General features: G+C 35.2%; 1 protein-coding gene across 1 annotated transcript; it reads right to left on the minus strand.

Annotated features, from left to right (window-relative positions):
* Positions 1-234: 234 nt before the first annotated feature.
* Positions 235-8,349, minus strand: LOC113523388 (TNF receptor-associated factor 6). The gene is made up of 8 exons (XM_026909345.3): positions 8,143-8,349; positions 8,002-8,054; positions 6,900-7,048; positions 5,467-5,588; positions 4,116-4,309; positions 3,113-3,273; positions 1,175-1,417; positions 235-601 (listed from the first exon to the last, which is right to left on the minus strand). Exons 2-8 carry the CDS (start codon positions 8,041-8,043, stop codon positions 274-276), a joined length of 1,239 nt encoding a protein of 412 aa, XP_026765146.2. The 5' UTR covers positions 8,044-8,054; positions 8,143-8,349; the 3' UTR covers positions 235-273.
* Between the last annotated feature and the right edge of the window lie 15,227 nt (positions 8,350-23,576).

Below are 23,576 nucleotides of genomic sequence, written 5' to 3' on the forward strand. Positions count from 1 at the left end.
AGGCGCGGGTGAAAGATTTTTTTATACAACTTAGAATGGCGAACAAGCTGACGGCCCACCTGATGGAAAGCGGTAACCATCGCCTATAAACATGAGCAGTACCATAGACATAACAGAGTATACTGTTTTGCTCATGATACTCTCTATGCGTTGACATTCCTGAGGACTCAGGTGTTATTCGTCTGTACCTCGTAAATTCATTACACATATTCCACCCTTCAAACCAAAACACAGTTATTTCCTGAAAATAAAAAAATAAAATCATTCCCTTTGTCATACACATCGTATCTGCACCTTGATGATTAACGTGTCATTCTTTACAAAACCGTTATCGACAACATCTCCAATGACTGCGTACTCGGTGAACCCGAATCCTCTGGGGCAAATGTCGGAGGTGGGCTTCTGGAATGCTATCAGATGGGATATGGACATCATGGTGTCCTTCTGCGTAAGCTCCGAGTTGTACTGGTTGATCATGGCAACCGATATGCGACCGTTGAACGGCCACTCGAGGCAGTCGTCGTATTCTGAGCGCATCATGTGCACGTGAAGAGCGAAGCACTTGGGGTTCTGCGGTGATATGTTGAGCCGGACGCAAAATCTGGAAAGAGCGATTTTTTATTTAAACATTAAACTAATATTAGTATTAGTTTAAAATCTTGCCGAGGTTTTCCCAAGAGACTACAGCATGGGGTTCTTCAAAAGGGGGGTAAAGAGGTTTCTTCAGGGTCGGCAACGCACGCGCAATACCTCTGGTATTGCAGGTGTTCATAGGTTACGGTAACCGCTTACCATCAGATGGGCCGTATGCTTGTTTGCCACCTCAGTGATATAAAAAAATGTTTACAATTAAGGATTACAATATTGTACACCACTCTACTCGCTGACATTGATGCTCCTTTTACATTGGGTTTGCTGGAGGAGAACTCTTTTAGAGTTAAGCTCGTATACATATAACGTACATTTACGTACTTCTGTTACATTTTTACGTATTATTAATGTGTATAATAAAGTATGAAATAAATAAATGTTTTTTGAGTTTTTAAACTCAAGAAATATTTAACAGAGTTTAATAATTCATTTTAATTCATGGTCTCACTTCCGATTATGATTCCATCGATGGATTCGGTTGTAACTTGTCTATGGAAGCTGTACAGACAGAAATACGACTTACCGGTATCCATAGGGCGATGTATAAAAAGCAGGACTGTAAAGCATGCTATTGTAGTTTTGCATCATCTTCTGCAGTCTGTCCTTGAAGTTTTCTATTTTCCATATATAGTTGCCCATGCAGTATCGCACATGGTTATAATTGGTCAGTGCCGTCAGCGCGTCCACTTTCTTAGTCAAGTTGGCGATACAGATCGCCTGCTCGCGATTCCTCTGTTCTAGTATTACTACTCGTTCGAAAACTGATCTGAAAATTTTATGAGGAAGACTTTGTACAAAAGTCGTTTGCTTGGGTACCCCTGTCCCATTCGTGTTTCTACCGTAAAGCAGTTGTGTTTGCATGGCTGTGTTTCGGTTTGAAGGGTGAGATATGGCGTGAATTTACAGGGTACAGAGGAATAACATCTGATTCTTCAGGAATGGTAACGCATGGGAGGTATCATGGGCGAAACAGTATACTCTGTTATGTTCATGGTACTGCTCATGTCTATAGGCGGTGGTTACCACTTTCCATCAGGTGGGCCGTCAGCTTGTTTGCCATTCTAAGTTGTATAAAAAAAAGACTAGATGATAATTGGTAGTGTATGTAACAATTGAAATGCCAGACTTACACGAACGAGTCTAAAGTTGCTTCATAAACACATAACAAGCCGAGGTTTGATATGACACGAAGAGGGCATAATTTCAGAGGTTTATAAAAATGGTGTAAAACAATAATAAATGCAGTTGCAGAGAGTACTTATAATTAATAAATACGTTACCAATTCATCTCTGAGAGCCTACCATGAAATATTTTCCGAAATTTCGGGGACGAACGAAATAGAAATTTGATGTTAAAATTACATAATATATGCTGTTTAAAATTATTAAAAATGTTAAAATATCCTTCTTTTGGGCTATTAGAATAGGATTTATGATGAACGAAATGTTAAGCTCCATTTACTGGGTCGATTTCGGTACGAACAAAACACGAAATTGAGCGCGAAAATTCGGAATTTCATTTCATGGTAGACAACCTGGTGTCGGAGTAATAAAACAATGTACCATTAATGGTTATTGGGGTGAGCTATTTTACTATAAAAGGTTTTTTATCAGGTGTGAAAGAAATGGTAACGCCGCCTGCGCTATCGGCAGACGCCGGTGGAGCACGAGTGAGAGATGATGGCTGAGGATGAAAGTAAGTCAGTTAGTCCATCGCGAAGAATTCCACAAGAATTAATTACAATCGTTTTCAGCGGGAACCATATTGGTAGTAAAGAGGCTGTTAGACCCTGTTATTCATCCGTACTGTTTCCCTAATATGTAAGATTATAATTATAGGATTGTTATGGTATGTGCATGCACAAGATAGTCTTGAAATATATATGCTATTAGTATAATGACTGGGGGAAGGGTGAGTGAGGGTCAATAACCGGGAGGTTTTTTTTTGATGGGTAAAAATGGTAGGGTAACCCCGCCCGCGCTAACGGGATACGCTGGCGGAACACCAGTGAATGGTGATAGGTGAGAATGAAAACAGGCCAGTTAGCTCATCATGATGAATTCATCAGGAATTAACTATGATAGTTTCCAGGGGGAACCGCGAGGAGGTCGACCTGGTTGGGTATATTGCTAGCAATGGGATTCTCAGTCTCCATTACTAACAATCCCTTTTCTCCCATAATCGGGAGGTTACACCTTATTGCTAGCAATATACCACGTCAGGACTTCTATGTTACCATTGGGGTTAATTTCTGTTAAATTTGCCATGATGGGCCAACTGATCTATTTTCGTCCTCATCTGACTGAGCTGACGGAACACCAATGAAAATTATTCATTGGTGTTCCGTCAGCGTATACCGAGAGCGCAGGTGGGGTTACCATTCCATTATCATCCATTACAAAAAAAAAAAATTAGATAACACAGAAATTTCTTTACGGTTGTGTAAAACACAACGCGTACCTGATGAGGGCGCTCGTGTTGTTGAGCGGCGCGGTGGAGGCCTGCGGGTTGTTCTTGTCGGGCGCGTCCCACAGCGCCATCGCCTCCTGCTCTTTGGCATCTATGTTCGCGTTCGACATATCGTTGTTCATCTTCAGCTCTGAGTACGCGTTCACCAGGTACTGGGGAATTGGAGAAATCAACTCTTTTGAATATGTTAATTTTGATGTAACGCGATTATTAGATATTTTTAACATGTGATTTATTATATATAAAAGCCCTTTCACTCCGAATTCTTTATAACCTTAGTAGGACATATTTTTTCTTTTTTTATTATATCTCTCAATTTGTTGTGCCTCCTGGCATAGGCCTCCTCCAGCTTTCTCTAGTAAGGCCCCAAGGTTTGACTGATGTCGTCTATTCATTTTGTTTTTGGGCCCCCCTTTCTTCTGTCTTCTCTTGGATACCATAAGGTTACTAGTTTACTCTATTTGTTAAGTTTACAGTGTAGCATATGTCCCGTCCAACCCCATTTTAAATGCTTTTTAGTTTTTCTTCTTATTTCAGATTTCAGAATGTTATAAATATGTATTCATTGCTTTAAGTTATCTGGCTACACCACAAATATATAAATATGTAGTTATTTCCAGCAGCTCTAAATCAGTATATGTAGTATTCGATGCGTCGAGTTGGGATGTAATCCATGTGCCAGAGATTAAGATTCGATCAATCATTTAAGTGTTCACAGTTTCATTCTCATAGATCACCCTTCATTGGTGCTCCGTCAGCGTATCCCGTTAGCGTAGGCGGGGTTATCAATCCATTTTCATCCAACAAAAAAAAAAAAAAAGTGTTCACACTTAAGATAACTTAGTAGTTGACCCTTTAAAAGTTTAACCTAAAGAAAAGTTTTAAAGTTTAACCATAAACTTGACAGTTACCACTTTCTATCAAGTAGACCGTCAATTTGTTAGCCATTCTAAGTTGCATAAAAAAGAAATGTGAATTAAAAAAATGAACTTACACTCAAATGTTTCTGCGTATCGTTATTCAAATGTTCGCTCATGTCATTTTCGCTGCCAAATGTCTCCTTGCAGCCGACGCCGTGGAACGAGCACGGCACGCGGACGTCGGGCTGCGAGGACGTCTGCGGCTGATTGTACTCGCATGACTCTATGTGCGATTCGAACTCCAGGGGACTGACTTTTGCTGTGCAACCTAGAATAGTTTTTTAAATAATAGTTAAAAAGGCACTTCCATCTGCATTATTGATATATGCTGGTAGGATACCAGTATCATAGGTAAGTATAAATTTAGAGCAGTTGCCAAACTTATTAGAATCCAAAGAGGCATGCCTGCTTTCATTCAAATTAGTTCGATTTGTAACGGTGTCTATCAATCAGAGTTGAATTCATTGTTAAGATACAGTTTTTGGTATCAACTAGACATAATTTTTTTTTATACCACTGAGGTGGCAAACAAGCATACGGCCCACCTGATGGTAAGTGGTTACCGTAGCCTATGAACACCTGCAATACCAGAGGTATTACGCGTGCGTTGCCGACCCTGAAGAAACCTCTACCCCCTTTCGAAGAACCCCATGCTGAAGTCTCTTGGGAAAACCTCGGCAGGCTCATTCCACAACCTGAGTGCTCGTGGGAGGAAACATCTCTGAAACCGCGCAGTACGCAACCATTGAGGTTGTAGGACATGAGGATGAAACTTAACTATGAGATCTATAAGTCAGGGTAGTATACTTTTTTATTATACGAATGAAGAAGAAATAGTGTACTTGTTGATGCTAATAGTGTACAATGGTGGGCCATCAATAAAGATTTTATTTTATGGGTGATAATGAAATGGAAATATGCCCACAGTTTTGGTATATGCTAGTGGCACACTAGTGAAGGATGATGGGTGACAATGAAAGCATGTCAGTTGATCTATTATGTTGAATCTCATAAGAATCAACCAGGAAGGTTGGGGGGAAAGGGATTGTTAGTAATGGAGACTGAGAATCCCATTTCTAGCGATATACTCAACCAGGTCGACCTCCTCGCGGTTCTCCCTGGAAACTATCATGGTTAATTCCTGATGAATTCATCATGATGGGCTAACTGGCCTGTTTTCATTCTCATCTATCACCCTTCACTGGTGCCCCGCCAGCGTATCCCGTTAGCGCAGGCGGGATTACCATACCATTTTCACCCATCAAAAAAAAAACCAGGAAGGTTACGTGGAGGTGACCTGATTGTACATTGCTCACAATAAGAACTAACCTTCCTTTTACTAAAGACAGTATATGACTAAACCATAACACAAGTATAATTTTTGAAAATTTTGAGTCAACGAAATTACATTAAAGACTACATTACCTTTGTTAATATTGGGGCAATTCAGTCTCTGAACTTCTATCTCCCGCTTGGTGTAGTTGTCAGGAAAGATGTCGACCTTCATGCTTAAGTTTACGTTATCGAGTGGACAATGACCACTGTTCCTGTAACAATAGTCTTTAATTAATGAGTATTTGTTTAGTCTCTTGCTCTGCCCCCCTTAAAAGAACAATTTTACATGAATTGTAATATGATTAATTTCATTTTCAGCGCAAATCTCATTTTATATATAGAGGGCATCATATAACTATGCATATAAGATGGCATAGGACCACAGCTATCCCTCCAACATCATTATAATTGAATATGAATTAAATATATTAAAATATGTGTAAGCTACTTTTTGACAGTCTAAGGGGGAGGCCTTTGTTCATCAGTGGATGGATAATGGCTGAAATGGTAATGATGATGTGTAAGTTGTTTATTAAATAGACAATATATATAGTAAATAGTTTGTTTATAGCAATTGTAAATGGGAATATTTTCTTTTTCTACACTTTTCAGGGCATAATTTTTCAGTTCTCAGGATTTAGTTATTAACTTTTTATTATATTTAAGTAAAATATCAGTATTAAATAATTACTGATTCTGGATCTCGTTAAAATTTTTCATAAATACCTTCTGCTTTTTAGGTTTGTGTGTTTTTTTATTAAATTATTTTAACAAAGTTCTTTGCTGTGTTGGTGTCAATACTACATATTTAGTATCATAATTATTTCTGAACAGATCAGTGGGGTTACTCTTGAAATAACTTCCAATAAATCAATATTGAAAATGAGTCATTTCAAAATCTAGAATTGCATTACTAACAACATTACCAGAGAGAGACTTAGTACAAAAGTCAATTGCTTGGGTACCTCTGTCAATGGGATGGAATTTACTGGGTACAGAGGTATAACACCTTAGTCTTTAGGGATGACAATGGAGGGTATCATGGGCGAAACAGTATACTCTGTTATGTTCATGGTACTGCTCATGTCTATAGGCGACGGTTACCACTTTCCATCAGGTCGGCCGTCAGTTTGTTTGCCATTCTAAGTTGTAAAAAAAAAACATGATGGTTCCATATTGTTCTGATAGATGCATATTAATGTAACTTGCTAGTGCACATTATTATAATCCAATCCCACTTATATCTTATACCTGTTGTTTCAATTCTACCATTAGTAATAGACAATTGTTGTTTCATGAGTGCATCATGGTTAAGAAGGCCTGTTTTCATTCTCACTTCACTGGCAATAGCTACCATTTTCACCCATTAAAAAAAAAATAGATTCAATTGACATTGATATTAGATTCAAGATTAGATCTGCTGGATTCTAACTTCAATAATCATTTAATAATCATGTGGTTATTTGAAAATTTTGGTAATTTGGATAATATATCAAGATATTACTGGTAGCTGTTGTACTCACTGGATCCAAGGTAATATACAGCTTCTACAGAACTTGTGTCCACAGGTGGTGATGACTGGGTCTCTTAGCCAATGATAGCATATCGGGCATTCATATCGAGGCTCTGGCTGGTTCAGTAGTGAATCATTCAGTGCTGATATCCCCAATGGCTGTGGAAAAAAAAGTAAATATATTATAAGCTTGATGGAAGTAGTATTCTTGACTTAATCCTACTTCAAGATAATAAAGTAGCAACCTACTTAGGCTTTATATAGTTTTAATAAAATACAGTATATAATTATCTGGTTCTTTTAACGGGTGACAGAATTTTTTTAATTAGGTATTTTTTTGTGTTTATCCATTACTAGCTATTCGGTCCAGCTTCACATGGGTAGATAGATAGAAAATATATCAGTATTTTATATCTTTTATATACTTAGGGTTGACCTGCTTTTGTCATCATCTATCATCTTTTACAGTGCTTTGTTAATGTATATTCTATCTATCCCTCTTATTCATAAAACATCAAACAACTCAAAAACGATTTTAGCTATTAAACTGTGTTGTCTCTTTAGTTAAATTTCCAAATTGAAAGAAATTTACAAAAAAAAAAAAAAAAAAGTTAAAATAGGATTGTAGAAAGTTTTAGTTTTTAAGAATAAGAGATATATATAAGAGTAATAAACAGGACACTATAATCTAATTGACACTGGCAAAACTGATGGATATAATTACAGTTTGTGACTGTAACATGTTTTACAGAAATGGTGGGTGGATGAATAAGAATATTTTGCAAATTAAAAAAAAATATAAAGACCTCATTTGGAACCCACTTGCTCCAGTCATCAGGCACCTCGATGAATAACATCAATGAGTAGGTACCATCTCATGTCAGAGGAATGAGTCATTTGAATTAATTAATGTTTTAAAATTTGATGATTAACATCAAATAAATTTTATATAAAGGTTGTTCATTAAGTACTAGACTATAATAATTTATACATCCACTTCATAGGGATACCCTTAGGGGCGGATAGTATTTTGTTGGGTTAACTGGCAGTCTTTAGTCAATAGGAAGCCTTATAGTGTAGTATTAACTTTATAATAAACAGTTGTTACTCACCACTATGCCTTCCGAGGCATTCTTTGTATTAGCTTGATCCATAGCTCTGAAATCTAGTTAGGTGTGGAATAAATTAACATTCTATATAACAGTTCACTTACTATAACATAGATATTTGAAAATAATAAAATGTGTACCCACTTTTATAAGTTATTAATGTTTGAAGATGATATTTGATGATAGATAATCTATAATCTAGTCTAGTTAGGTGAGGAGATTCATATTTAACAGTTTATACTGATGTAAATTAATAAAATGAGAAGAATTTGTCAAAAACAATAATAAATTCAAATCACGAGTACAAGATAAATGACATCAGCACAGATCAAGCAAGTACTAGTAGCACAGATTAGACAGACTATACTGGTATTTAGTACAGAGCAAACTATAAAATGAATCTATGCAACCATCTAGAACTATTAACGGAATATAAAGGATTTTTTTATACAACTTAGAATGGTAAAGTTGACGGCCCACCTGGTGGAAAGTGGTAACCGTCGCTTATATACATGAGCAGTATCATGGACATAACAGAGTATACTGTTTCGTACATGATACCCCCATGCGTTGCCATTCTTGAGGACTCAGATGTTATTTCGCTGTACCCTGTAAATTCACGCCATATTCCACCCTTCAAACCGAAACACAGCCATGCAAACATAGCTGCTTTACGGTTATAGGAATATAGCCATTTCATAACTATTATTTGTATTACTTTTGTAGGCATATTAAATATGGGTCTCTTTTAAATATTGTTAGTAGTATTGTAGTATTATTATAAAAGACCTAGCTATTCTATAAGGTAAAGTTTTCTATACCAATGAACTGGTTGTATAGATTTCATACCATTTTTTATTGTAATACGAACAAACTAAATAAATGAAAATTGACATTGACGATTTGGTTTGACAATTTTGACAAATTTTTGTCAATTATTTTTAGATTTTTTTTAGTGAATGATAATAGAATGATAACCCTACCTTTGCTAACGAATATTTAGTGAGATAATTTGATTTCCGGTTCATAATTTTTTTTTTAAATCAAAACAAAATACAAATGTATGTATTGTTTACAATTATAAAGTGGCTATTTTAAATTATTTAAAAACATGCACAAATGTTATGTCTGTACTCAGAGAAAATCAAAGTATTTAATATATATAAGTGTCATTATGAATTATTATTTATTTGATTCTTTCAAATATATTTGTAAGAATTTTCTAACTTTACAATATAATTTATTTTATATAATATGTTATTAACTGTCCACCACTGGAAAAAAGGAGGGATTTTGCCAGTAGTTGCCACGTTTGGCAATCGGATTCTTTGGTGATGTTTAAAGATGCGTATGCGTGTGCATGTGCGTAAGAATCTTTATAATAAATATTTTTATATGCAAGATAACTAGTTTCTTTTACTGGGTGATAATGGAGTAGTAACTCCGCCTGCGCTAATAGTATACTTACGTTAGCGGGAATCAGTGTGGGATAAGCGAGGATAAAAAAGCAGTCAGTTAGCACATCATGATGAATTCGTTTAGAATTAAGCGCGATGGTTTTCAGGATGGACAGCATTGAGGTCGACTTGATAGTATATATATTGCTAGCAATGGGGTTTAATGGATGATAATGGAATGGTAACCCCGCCTGCGCTAACGGTATATACTGGCGGGGCACCAGTGAGAGATGATAGGTGAGAATGACAAATCAGGTCAGTTAGCCCATCGTGATGAATTCAGCATGATGGTTTCCAGGGAGAACCACGTGGAGGTCGACTTCGCTGGGCATATTGGTAACAATGTGACTGCTGACAATGAGTCCGCATTATAACCACATCCCCCCCCACTCTCAGCAATGGGGTTGCCAGCCCCATTACTAACAATTCTTCCCCCCTTACGAGTTTAAGACACTTGGGTACATTAAGTATATTACCATAAGCCATAAATGAATTTCTGGAACAATGATGATGAAATACTATAGTAGGTTTCGTCTCTTAATAGGCGGATATGTACGCTCCAACGACCGGCGAGACGACGCGAGAGCCTTCACCCTTATGTCGTCGATACACCGTTTATATCCATGAAGTGCTTTCCGTTTCCTTCATAATGTGTACGGCCAAAAGGTTTTTGATTGGTGAAAATGGTATGGTAACCCCGCCTGCGCTAACGGGATACGCTGGCGGAGCACCAGTGAAGGGTGATAGATGAGAATGAAAACAGGCCATCATGATGAATTCATTAGGAATTGACCATAATAGTTTCCAGGGGGAACCGCGAGGAGGTCGACCTGGTTAGGTATATTGCTAGCAATGGGATTCTCAGTCTCCATTACTAACAATCCCTTTCCTCCCAAACGGCCAAGGGGTGGAAGTCTTTTCCTGCTTATGTTTTACTATCTAAATATAATCTGCACCTATTTAAGGCAAATGTGAATATGATATTGATGGGTCAGCTCCATCTTAGACTTTCCGTCAGGTGAGATTGTGATCAATCGCGTCTATGCAGATAGGTAACTTAGTAACGAGTAATTAAATTTGAGTCCAGTGAAAAGTTTAAGTTTTCTCAAATATTTCGAAGATCAGGTATGGTATGCCAGCGAGGGACGATAGATTTTTTTTAATGTATGATAACGTAAAGGTAGCCTCGCTTCCGCTAACGGCATACGCTGGCGATATTGTTGACCAGGTAGGTTATCGGTATACATTTTTAGCAATGGGATTGTTAGTTTCCATTACTAATGATCCCCTTCCTTCAATTGTAGATAATATATATTTTTATAGGTATGAATACTGGATTATAACGTTATTTTATTTTAATTATTGTCTTGGTTATTTGATATATATTAGTACTATTTAAACTAGTCGACTGAATAAATTAAAATTAAATTGTAATGCATTCCTTAATATTTTAATTAATGTTATTTTATTATTATATAATTTCGTAATGTTTAAATGCTACAAAAAATTTTAAAATTAAATCATTGTAAATTGTAATTTTTGTTTTTAATATTTGCACGTTTGACCTAAGTAGATTTTGTAAGGTACTTTTAATTTATAAGATCAAATATTTTATACCCAAAATCATTGAAAATAAAAATAAGAGTACAATGTAAAAATTTTTTAGACTCCTATGAAATTACTACAACTCTTATGTTATTTTACATTTAATACGAAATAGTGTTTATGAATCCTCATTTAAAATTACTTAAAAATCCTTTACCGTGCCGTTGGCGGGCGCCAGTTCTGATGTTACAACATACAATGATCTTTATGTTGTAACATTCGATCTTAACCCTCTCATAATAAAGTTGCAATTGGTAGTTTTTATAAAAGTACAGCAACTAGGGAATTATCGAATGCGTTACACGTGACACATGGAGTATTAAATTGACCCTAAGTTGCGTTAAGCAACTGTCATAGAGCCTTGTTATGTAATTTGTTAATATTGTCACTTATAATTCCGTCCATAGTAATGCCTCCACGAAGCTTGCCAACGAATTGTGTCATACAGTGAGAGGCGAAGAACTGTGAAAAGTGATTCATAACTACAATACTTTTAGCTGACATGAATTATAAATGTATATGCTGTGCTCATATTAATATTTTCTGCCTTCGATCTATTTCTGTATGCATTAGGTATATTAATTCAAATGTGCATACAACACATTATATTTAGACAGCGGATCAATGTGGCTTAGGAAATATTTAATACTTTTAAAGTGGAGACAAAATACATATTTTTTTTATTCTATATACATATATAGAATAAAAAATATATGTATTTTGCCTTCATATCAGATGATATGAATGACACACTTTATTTAATTTGGAAGCATTATTCTCTAATTCTATCTCTAAAATTAAAATTTCAATTTAACATTACAGCGAAATTATTATTTTACGGACAAATATGCATTAAATTTTTAGTAAAACTTACCATATTGCATATTTTTCGATGGTCCATATCATAATGGTTTTGCTAAACTAAAGGCCAAATTTCAGTGTCTAGAAAAATTCTTTATCTTCTTCAGACGTCATCTACCTCTTAGATTACTTTTGCATTTTTGGTCTATATTTCCATATAATAGGACACTTAATACATTTGTAACAAATAAGTGTAATATTTGATTTTTTAGTTTGCTATATTAAGGCACAGTACTTCCATATTCCTAAAGAGTTGATGTTGGGCAGGCGGCCAACCGTAAAACCAAAAATCAGAATCTTAAATAACATGGATAAAAACATATTACGCTGTCCCAAGTAATTGGGATAAGGGTAGGAAGATAGTGATTGAGGAACTACCTCTTCTGAAGACTAAAGTATATCCGAGAATGCACATTTCTTTGGCGAAGTGCCAAACGAATCCGCCGGTAGTTCCGTTATTGCACATGTGAGAAAAATATGTGGCCACACGTTACAATCTCGTTTAATGTTATGCAATAACTGAAACGAAACCGTATCTATGGATGGATTCTTTTGTCGCTTTTCTTAGTGTTTGTATAATAGGTTACTTATTTTCTTATAAAAAATGGTAGAACACTTGATACGACACGACGAACTTATGAACATTATAATAGAAGGTTCTTACCTTCTATTATAATGTTCTATTATAATGTTCTATTATAATATTCTATTATAATGTAGAAGGAAGGAGGGGAAGTGGGAGATCACGATATATACAATAGTTAGATCGGACATATTAAGGAAGGATTTGGTGTCGTGTCGTATTAAGAGGTGAAGAGACTCGCTGAAAATCGTAGTAAGTGGCAAGAGCTCCACCGACAAGAGCGCAGCTCTTAAATAGGAAATTAAAAGAATGTTATCTGGGACATCTCATTCTGCTAATCATAAGTCAGCAATGCAACACGTTAATGCTTCACGGTAGAAACATTGTTTATTTTTTAAATTAATCAAGATGAATCGGCACTACTGGATGATGAAACAACGAGAATAAACTCAGGCAAGTCAGTTTATCGTGCTGAATTTGAGATAAATTAATAACGATAGTTTTTTGTTTTGCAATACAGCGGGCAAACGAGCATGCGGCTCACCTGATGGTAAACGACTACCGCCTCCCATGATAACCCACAATACTAACGGTATTGCAGGTGTGCTGTCGGCCTTTTAAAAAGGAATATGCTCTTTAGTTTCAAGAGGGTTCGCGTTTTTTGATCGACTTGATAGGGTATAATCTTCTTTTCTCTGAAAAAAATAGTTAAGAAGTGGCGGTAAATAGACACCTAGTATTCAAGCGTACAAAACAAAATCCTGTCACAGTACATGTTCAAGATATTTTGATATTAGACTACATACAATGGACGGATATACAAAAGAGTTTAAATAGGTAGTCTTCAACTAATAATGTGGTGTGAATGGTGATGTCGCTCACGGATTCAACTCGTAATGTATAACGGATCCTACGCGCCGATTTGTTGCGTAAGCGATTCTATAGATGCTCTTCCACATTTAAATGATCATGCTGTATTATTATTTTTGAATATGGAATTAAAAAATATTAAAAAAAATGACGATATTTCTAAACGGTTTGTATGTTTTTGTAATGTTTATGTGATATTATAATGAAGGAAATAGAAGAGATAAAATGTTACGTTACCTTATACAACATAACGAACTAATAAGGAACATTTTGGAAAGGAAAAGGTAGAAGAAGAAGGAAAAGTCTATGAAACAAGTACACAGGTCAGATAAAGGAAAAGCTAGGCGTTATGCCATATATAACATGTATGATGCTTAGCTTTTCCTTTATTAATAGGGAAGTCGAAAATGTGGTCTGGCATAGAGCCAAGTGGAGAGAAGGATATAGAGGCAACTCTGAAATTGTGAAGAAGAATAAGATACTTTGGTAAAAAAAAATGAAGATGCATTTTCTGGATTATCTGTGTACCAGAAGTTTGACATTCAAATTTTAGAATTTTGGCACTTATACCGAGATACTCCAATAACTATTATATCATCTGTGCTCTAGGTATAAACTATCTCTCTCTTATTGCTTAGCATTTATATTAGAATTTATTTTACACTAGCTATATCTCACGGCATTGCCAGCATTAATTAAAATAAAAACTTTCCTAAGTGTTAATCAAGGATATGGTAGGTATATTATATACATATATATTTCGTATTATTGGTCTTGTTATTAATATTTATAGTACTTAGATGTAAGGTGTGTATATAATAATAATAACTTTATTTCATTAAACAAAATTAGCCTATAGTTCAATATAACTATGACCCTACACTAGACAAAGCCTCTCTCGTGGAGGTCAACTAATAAATAAACAAGAAATAATAAATTGATTATATTTTTTACAGCGTTAAATGATAAATATATTATTTTACTCAAATTATATTTTGATACTTTTGATTTACTTTCAATCATCTGAACATTCAAATACGAGTATGTAAGTAGTGTCAATAGAGCCTCTATTGAACTCAATTTATAGCCAAAAATCGTCACAAAAAGTAATATAGCTATATGTAATTGCGACATCTATGTAATTAAACACACGTTTGTGACTCCCACATTTAAAATTAATATAACGACCCGTTTATTAAAATTCATCAAGCCATTTACACGCTATGTTAAAAGATCCGACTTACGTAAGTTCATACAAGCCTACTTACATTTTATTACACCCGATACATACTCTCTTTTGTTTGGCAGCCGACTAAAAATAGATAGACAAACGGTTTTTAAAACCTAGTAAGACCTGATGTATTTAAATACAAAAGTATGTTTTTTTTTCATGCAATTTAGAATGGCAATCTAGCTAACGGCCCACCTGATGGAAAGTTGTAATCATCGCCTATAGACACGAGCAGTACATAACTTATTATTTTATATATTATTTTCTTTTAATAGTATAAATCTAAATTATCTGTTTATGTAAATATTTCTTTTAAACCACATAACGAAATTTTTATACGAATTTTATATCATTCAGATTTTTTTTACAGCAAATTTGTATGTAAGTATTATTTGTATCCGTAAAAGTCTAAGACAACTCGCTAGTAATTCCTTACTAATATTATAAATGTGTAAGTGAGTTTGTTTGCCATTAAATTTATCTCAAAACTTAATATAAATATGCTGTAGGTAAGGGATGGAGGATATAGACTACTTTTTATTTCGATCAGTGAATATATCTCAGACGACGAAGTCGTGGGTAAAACCTAGTATGTATATAAATAGCTTAATGTCTTCATAAGAGAGAAACTTAATACAAACTCGTGTATATATATATACATTTCTGTCTCTCTCATTTTTCTACAGCCAAGCATTTATGCTTGCATTTTATGTAGATCTCTGTAGTCGATATATCCCTAGAAACTATGAATGCGACATCCAAATAAAAAAGCTATGGTGCTGTCTCAAAATATCGACTGTCATTAGCTACATGAAGTATTTGGACGAGTTACTAGTGTAACTAAGATAATGCAATATTTTATTTTCCCACGTTTTTAAAATATTTACTCTTACAATGCCGTTAAGATTGGGTAATAGTTTTTTTACTATAAGAGTAACAATTATGCTTGCGGCTCGCCTGGTAGTAAATGCAGATAAGTGCAACTTAGAATGGCAAATAAGCTAATGGTCCACCTCATGGAAAGTGGTAACCGTCGCCTATAGAGGGGAAAGGGATTGTTAGTAATGGGGTCTAACTGACCCATTGCTAGCAATACACCCTATAAGGTCGACCTCCACGCGTTTCTCTCTGGAAACCATCGTGGTTAATTCTAGTGGAATTCGTCACGATGGGCTAACTGACTTGCTTTCATCATCACCTATCATCCCTCACTGGTGTCCCACCATATACCGATATCGCGGGCGGGGTCACCATTCCATTATCATCCATAAAAAAACTGTCGCCTATAGACATGAGCAGTATCATGGACATAACAGAGTATACTGTTTCGCACATGATACTCCCCATGCGTTGCCATTCCTGAGGACTCAGATGTTATTCCTCTGTACCCTGTAAACTCACGCCATATCCCACCCTTCAAACCGAAACACAGCCATGCAAACACAACTGTTTCACGGTAGAAACACAAATGGGACAGAGGCACCCAAGCAAACGACTTTTGTGCAAAGTCTTCATCTGTTTATTAATTAATATATCCCGGTAAACCGGACGAAGTTCGCGTGTGAAAGTTAGTTAAGAATAAAAACCTCATTTTGGTAATTTTCATTGGTAACCCTAAAACCAAATCACGTCGTTTAATTATTAGTATCTATTTATAATTCAAATTAGGTACATCCAGTGTGTCGTTTGCGTAACTTAGTTTTCCTCATTAATAAGTTAATTATGTAAAAGTTATATCCAATAACCCTAACCAAGTTATGTGTCGTATAATCGTAAGGAATGCAGAATTGTAGGTCAAACGAAGCAATAAGGTACTTAATTATGTACTATTTGACGGAGAAGTTCATATAATAGGAGGGAGTGGATTGATTGTTTAATGGGTGAAAAAGGGATGGTAACTTCCGCGCGAGGGATCGCGCTATCGGTATTATCTTCTGGGGAACCAGTGAGGGGAGATAGGTGAGGATGATCAGGGGTGGGTCAGTTGGTTTATCGTGACAGTTTCCACAAGAATGAACTAAGATATTTTTGTTTATACAATTTAGAATGGCAAACAATCTGACGGTCCACCTGATGGAAAGTGGTAACCGTCGCCTATAGACATGAGTAGTACCATGGACATAACAGAGTATACTGTTTTACCCATGATACTCCCCATGCGTTGCCATTCCTGAGGACTCAGGTGTTATTCTTCTGTACCCTGTAAATTCACGCCATAACCCACCTTTCAAACCGAAACACAGTCATGCAAACACAACTGCTTCACGGTAGAAACACGAATGGGACAGAGGTACCCAAGCAATCGACTTTTGTAAAAAGTCTCCCTCTGGTAAAGATAGTTTCCAGGAGGATAGTGACTAGATGTGACAAGGAGAGTTTAAGCTCTACAGGATTCCAGCTGGTTATTGATGTATTTAAGATTATTCTCCACTGAGGAACCAGAGAGGGCTAGGCCAGTTGATAGGTGAGAATGAAAGTCAGTTAGTCCATGGTGACAATTTCCATAAGAATTAACCAAGATAGTTTCCAGGGGGAATCGCGTGGATATTACATATATCGCGTGTATATCATGAAGGTCATAAGGAATTTTAGGCGTTATATTCATAGTTAGTGATAGATGTTGCATACTATCTACCATGATGGCCTACGGTGGCCATTTACAAGCCGTGAGCATAATTGTTACTTTTATAGTAAAAAAGTAACCAATCTTAAATAACGACATTGTAAGAGTAAATATTTTGGAAACGTGGGAAAAGAAAATATTGCATTATCTTAGTTACATTAGTAACTTGTCCAAATACTTCATGTAGCTAATGACAGTCGATATTTTGGGGCAGCATCACAGCTTTTTTAGTCGAATGTCGCAATCATAGTTTTTAGGGATATATCGTCTACAGAGATCTACATAAGATGCAAGCATAAATGATTGGCTGCAAAAAATTGAGAGAGACAGAAATATACATATACGCACACGACTATGTATTAAGTTTCCCTCTTATAAAGACATTGAGCTATTCATATATATATACTAGGTTTAACCCGTGACTTCGTCGTCCGAGACATATTCACTGATCGAGATAAAAAGGAATCTATCTTTCTCCATTCCTTACAGCACATTTATAATAAATTTTATACTGATCAGTTAAGCCGTTAAAGCGTTATAAGATGACAAACAAACTCACACATTTATAACATTAGTAAGGAACTACATACTAGCGAGCTGTTTTAGTTTCTCACGGGTTTAAATAGTACTCGCATACAAATTTGCTGTAAAAAAATTTAAATGATTATAAAATTCGTATCAAAATTTCATTAAAATTCAAAATTTAAAAGAAGTAATTACATAAACAAATAACTTTGATTTCTACTATTAAAAGAAAATAATATATAAAATAATATGGAAGGTTGTGGAACTTCTGTTAGTAATAGTGGTGGTCAATCTTCGAGCGTTTGCAGTCACACACATACCTACTAATTAGTAGCGGAAATAAACTAAATTATTCTATTTAAATAACCAATGATATGGACTTCCGCAAGATAACATCTAGTTCAGTAAAATAATGTATATCTGTACTGTATTTTTGTACGGACGGAACCTTGAGCGTGCAAGATCGACTCGTACATAGCCTTTTTTTACGAGAAGAGGCGGTCGATCAACCTTAACGGTACTGGACGTTACGCTTGTGGAGTAACTCGCTTACATCACAATCTACCGGTATACACCAATAACGGAGCTGATTCCATTATCAGTTTAGTGGATCAAGGTTTTTGGACGTATTGGACAATACGAACTGATTAATATCAACAGGTTTTCAATACACATCGATAAGAATAACTAACTATTGTTATGGCATATCTCTATGTCTTCTGTCTCATTCGTTTTCTTATCGCTAACCTACGTTTGAGTGGCAGTTTCGGCAGCCTTTATTATTACTACTAGTCGTTTTTCGCGGCTTTGCCTGCGTGCGTTTATACAGTAGTATATAAAGTAAAAGGATATAACTTACCCGTGTATCGAATTTCATTCGAATCCATGCAACTGTTTAAGCGTGCTAGAGTTACAAACATACGAACATTTCTACAAACTTTCAGATGTCGTAAGAGGAGACTTTGTACAAAAGTCGATTGCTTGGATACCTCTGTCCCATTCGTGTTTCAACCGTGAAGCAGTTGTGTTTGCATGGCTGTGTTTCGATTTGAAGGGTGGGATATGGCGTGAATTTACCGGGTACAGAAGAATAACAACTGAGTCCTTAGGAATGGCAACGCATGGGGGGGTATCATGGGCGAAACAGTATACTCTAGGTGATGGTTACCACTTTCCATCAGGTGGGCCGTCAGCTTGTTTGCCATTCTAAGTTGTATAAAAAAAAAGACTAAGAGAATTTAATTGTAGAAGGATGGACAGCAGCGTTCCTTTTAAAACATCACCAAAGTCTAACTGTGGTTGTCAATTCGCTTGCTAAGTGTGCCAACTACTGGCAAAACCCCCCTTACGAGGGAGGCCTATGTTCAGCAGTGGACAGTTAACGGCTGATTTAAAAATATTAGTATGATTATCGTAGTAAAGTATAATCTTTGGTTTTCGATTGATCGAAGAATGAAATATGGCTTTAAAAGTGTTGGGTAAAGGAAAACCTTAGTCCTCAGAAGTGGCAACGCATGGGAAGTATCATGAGCTACACTGTATTCTATGATGACAATGATATTGTCTCGGGGGGAAAGAGATTGTTAGTAATGGAGACTGAGAATCCCATTGCTGGCAATATACCCAACCAGGTCGACCTCCTCGCGGTTCTCCCTGGAAACTATCTATGGTTAATTCCTGACGAATTCATCATGATGGGCTAACTGGTCTGTTTTCATTCTCATTTATCACCCTTCACTGGTGCTCCGCTAGCGTATCCCGTTAGCGCAGGCGGGGTTACCATACCATTTTCACCCTAAAAAAAAGATATTTTCTCCGTGTAGTAATGAAGAAAGAGATATGTCATCAGTTTATTTATTCCCAGGATGTAAGTAGTACGAAAAAGGCGATTAAGGGAATAAATCATAATAGAGTAGTACAAGGGAAGAGTAATTTAAAATAAGCTGCCTGAGCGGACTGGATATTATTATACTACATAGATATAGTAGAGAATTAAATGACTGAGTTTTTGTATATAATTACCAAATAAACCTCACCTATATTTATTATTAATACATTAGTTGACTCGGCAAACGTTGTTTTACCATATACATTATTTCGAGAACTATACATGAAAATTTCTTGTACCACAATTATTATATTCGATTACCATCTTGCAACCCTATTGCGGTATATGAAAATCGTGATTAAAAAACAGAGGTTAATCGTAAAAGCGTGAAAATTTTAATTTGTATGTATTTTTCAATGCTAAATCATAATAAAATAAAAATAAGAAAATTTGTTAAAAAAACAAAAAAAAATATTTAGGGGTGGGTCACCCTTCTGACTGTGGGGTATGAAAAATAGATGTTGGCTGATTCTTAGATCTACCAGATATACACCCAAAATTTCATAAAAATCGGTTAAGCCGTTTCGGAGGAGTTTGTTAACAAACACCGCGACACGAGAATTTTATATATTAGATAGAATAATTTTTGCCTGAGCATACTTTACATGGGCAAAGTATTAATTAATATGAAACCTAGATTTTTTATTCGATGCTGACGTCTCTCTTTTAAACTCCTTTTAAACGCTTTTTTTGTAGATTATTTAACTTGTACATATACGATACATGCTTGTATTATATAATAAAACCGTAATATACAGTGCAAAGACTATTCATATTACTCGATTTAAGAATTGCATTGACATAGGTCTATTTGTATCACGGATAAAATAAATCATATTGATGAACGACTTTGACACATGGCGAGAGAAGGTTTTAGAAAATAAATTGCAAACGTTGCCTAACTTTAATATGAATATATCAACATTTAGAAACGCTGAGGCCATTCAAACGGCTAATAGGTTTTATTTTTCGTCGTATTCCGTTACGAATCCTTTCCTCAACCTTACTTCCTTAATAAAATTATAATAAAGAAAGTGATTTTATTTCATTTCATTTTTCGTCATTTGGTTCTTTCGAAGACTTTGTCTATTTGAACATAGTCATGCATTCTTTATGGGTAATATCGTACATAGAGATGTAGTCTGTTGATTGATAGTGGCATTTACCACCATTAGCAGTTACAGATTAAGTTCTTACAAAAGTTATTTTAACAATTAAATAAAATTCGTTCAAGTTCGTTCACGCTAATCTCCAAAACCACTCAACCAATTATAATAACATTTTGTAAATGTGTATCGTTCGCTTCAATTTGAGAGATTGGAGAATTCTATCTTGAAAAACTTTTATCTACGAAGATCATAGGTGAGTAACCAGTTGAGTAGTTAAAATAATCTTTAAACTATACTAATATACTTTAGAGATTAGTACATAGTTTTTAGTTCGTAAGTAAAAATGAATTCGATAGGCGGTGATAAGGAGTAAAACAATATTTGCTCACTTGCTAGTAAGTTTATTTTCAACTGAATCCATAAAGAAAAAAGTATATTAATTAAGTTGTAATGTTTTATGATTATTACCTCGTAACTCCATCATATATAAATCGATTTGAAAAAATTCTTTTTGTCCGAATATACTAACAGATTTTATCAAAATCAGTTCAGTAATCTAGTTTTTAAATCAAAACAACTGGTTTTGCTATAATTGAAGCCGATTTTTTTTTGTGGAAAGCAATCTTAAATTATTTCTGTAACATGGTAGATGCATCGCAATTAGCTAGATTGTGTAAGGATAATAAAAGTCGAGAGGTTTTGAAATACCGTTTTTGAGGAGTAAAAACTAAAATTCTAGGAATGTTTAGAATTTCGAGTGCACTCGTGCATCCGTTGGGTGTAATTATGCGTGAAATAATTGCAAACAAATCAACAATGTTCTCATTATATGTGCTAGTTGGCATTACAAAACAAAAACAACTGGGCTGTCTATTATACAGGCAGACGAGGTCTTTGATGTAGCCGTTGAACAAATTACGTCACTTCCTGATAGTTAAGGGTTCGATAGCTATGCAATACAAATATTCCAATTTATGAGTTTTGGTATAGAAAAGACCCTTCCTTACCCGTAGATGTCGTAAGAGACGATTAAAGGAATTCAATGGTAGAGTGTAGCAGCGCCCCTCTTAAAACATCTCCAAAGCCTAATTGTGGTTGCCAAATCCGCTTGCCAAACGTAGAAACTACTGGCAAAACCCTCCAAGGGGAAGGTTTATGTTCAGCAGTGGACAGTTAAAGGCTGATATCATGATGATGATATGCAAATTAATAAACAAGCTGACAACTTCCGAGATTAAAATTGGTAACTATCGCTTTTAGATATGAATAACATCGTGTATATTACGGAATACAGTGACATTTATTTAATTAATCAATTTATTTTTACTGCACAATAAAATTCGTACAAACAGCGAGCTAAAGGCGGTATGATATTGTCTACCAGCTAACAGCTATAAGTACTAATTGGAAAAAGTTATTTTATAACAAAAACCTTGTTCAACTCAGAGGGAAGGATGTGCATAATTAGATAAATACAGAGGTAAAATTCTCTTAAAATCTTCGTGTACGTATTTATAAGTGGTTTAAATACCGGTGTAATATAAGTTTCATTTTAATATATACTTATGCCCTTTTGCAGAGTCATGGGCATTGGTTTTGAGTAAATACGTTAAAAGCGCTTGCAATAAAAACGTTTGGTTCCAAACCCGCTAATAGACAGAATCAATAAAGCGAATAGTAGACATTCGTTTATGTCATTTAGCACGAAGAACTGTACGTTTTATTACGTATCAAATTAGAAACATAAAAAAACTTTCTTTAAATAAAATAAATTATTTAAATAACAATGTTTTTATGTAGCTTGGAATAGCAAAAAAAAAATAACAGCACCACAGACATTACTGTACATTTTACGCACACATATATATAACATACACATACATATTCACAGAGCAAGTAAACACTCCGTTTTTTTTTTAATTAATAATAATGGAATGATCCCCGCTTGTGCTAACGATATTTGATGGCGGGGCACCAGTGAGGGATGATAGGTGAGGATGAAAGCAGGTCAGTTAGCCCATCGTGACAAATTCCACTAGAATTAACCACGATGGTATCCAGGAGAGACCGCGTGGAGGTCGACCTGATAGAGTGTATTGCCAGTATTACTAACAATCCCTTTCCCCCCAGACAGGTCAGTTAGCTCATCGCGATGAATACTCTTGGAATACAGCATAATTGTTTCCTGGGGGGACCACAGCGACCTGATATCACAGGTATATTGTTAGAGATAGGACAGGCAGTCCACATTACTAATAATCCCTTTCCCTCCAATCACTACGTTAGTATATGCTGCGCACAGCCATATGACTGTGTTACTGAGGTATCATGCCTGTTATTACTTTCATAAATGTTTATTTTTTAGGATTAGGGTTTTATTCAAATGTACTCTTTGTTTTATTACAATATTTCAATCTACTATAGATTAAGAATGGTACCTGCGATCATCTTTCGGTGCATGTTGTCCTTTAAATACAAGCTCGAAACTTTAAAATACAGCTTCGTAACTACAGCTGTATGAGTGCATTAATTCAAGTGGGTAAGATGTGCCCATGCTGATGAATGACGTAAAAATTCTATAGGAACATTATGACTAATAAGTCAGCTAGTTAGAGATAATAAGCTACTAAATAATTACATACATTATACCTGTATATAGATTGTGAGTACAAAACTCGCGGATAACAGAATATATAAAAAAAAAAAACAAATGTAAAAAAGTATCGACTGCTAAGAGAATGTTCAAAATAAATTTAGAATTTCCGAAGATATCACGTAACATAAGTGCATATAAAAATATAGAAGAATTAAAATTGTTTTCGAAAT

Source organism: Galleria mellonella, unplaced genomic scaffold, assembly GCF_026898425.1.
Source record: "Galleria mellonella isolate WM207_F2 unplaced genomic scaffold, CSIRO_AGI_GalMel_v1 utg300, whole genome shotgun sequence".
Lineage (NCBI taxonomy): Eukaryota > Metazoa > Arthropoda > Insecta > Lepidoptera > Pyralidae > Galleria > Galleria mellonella.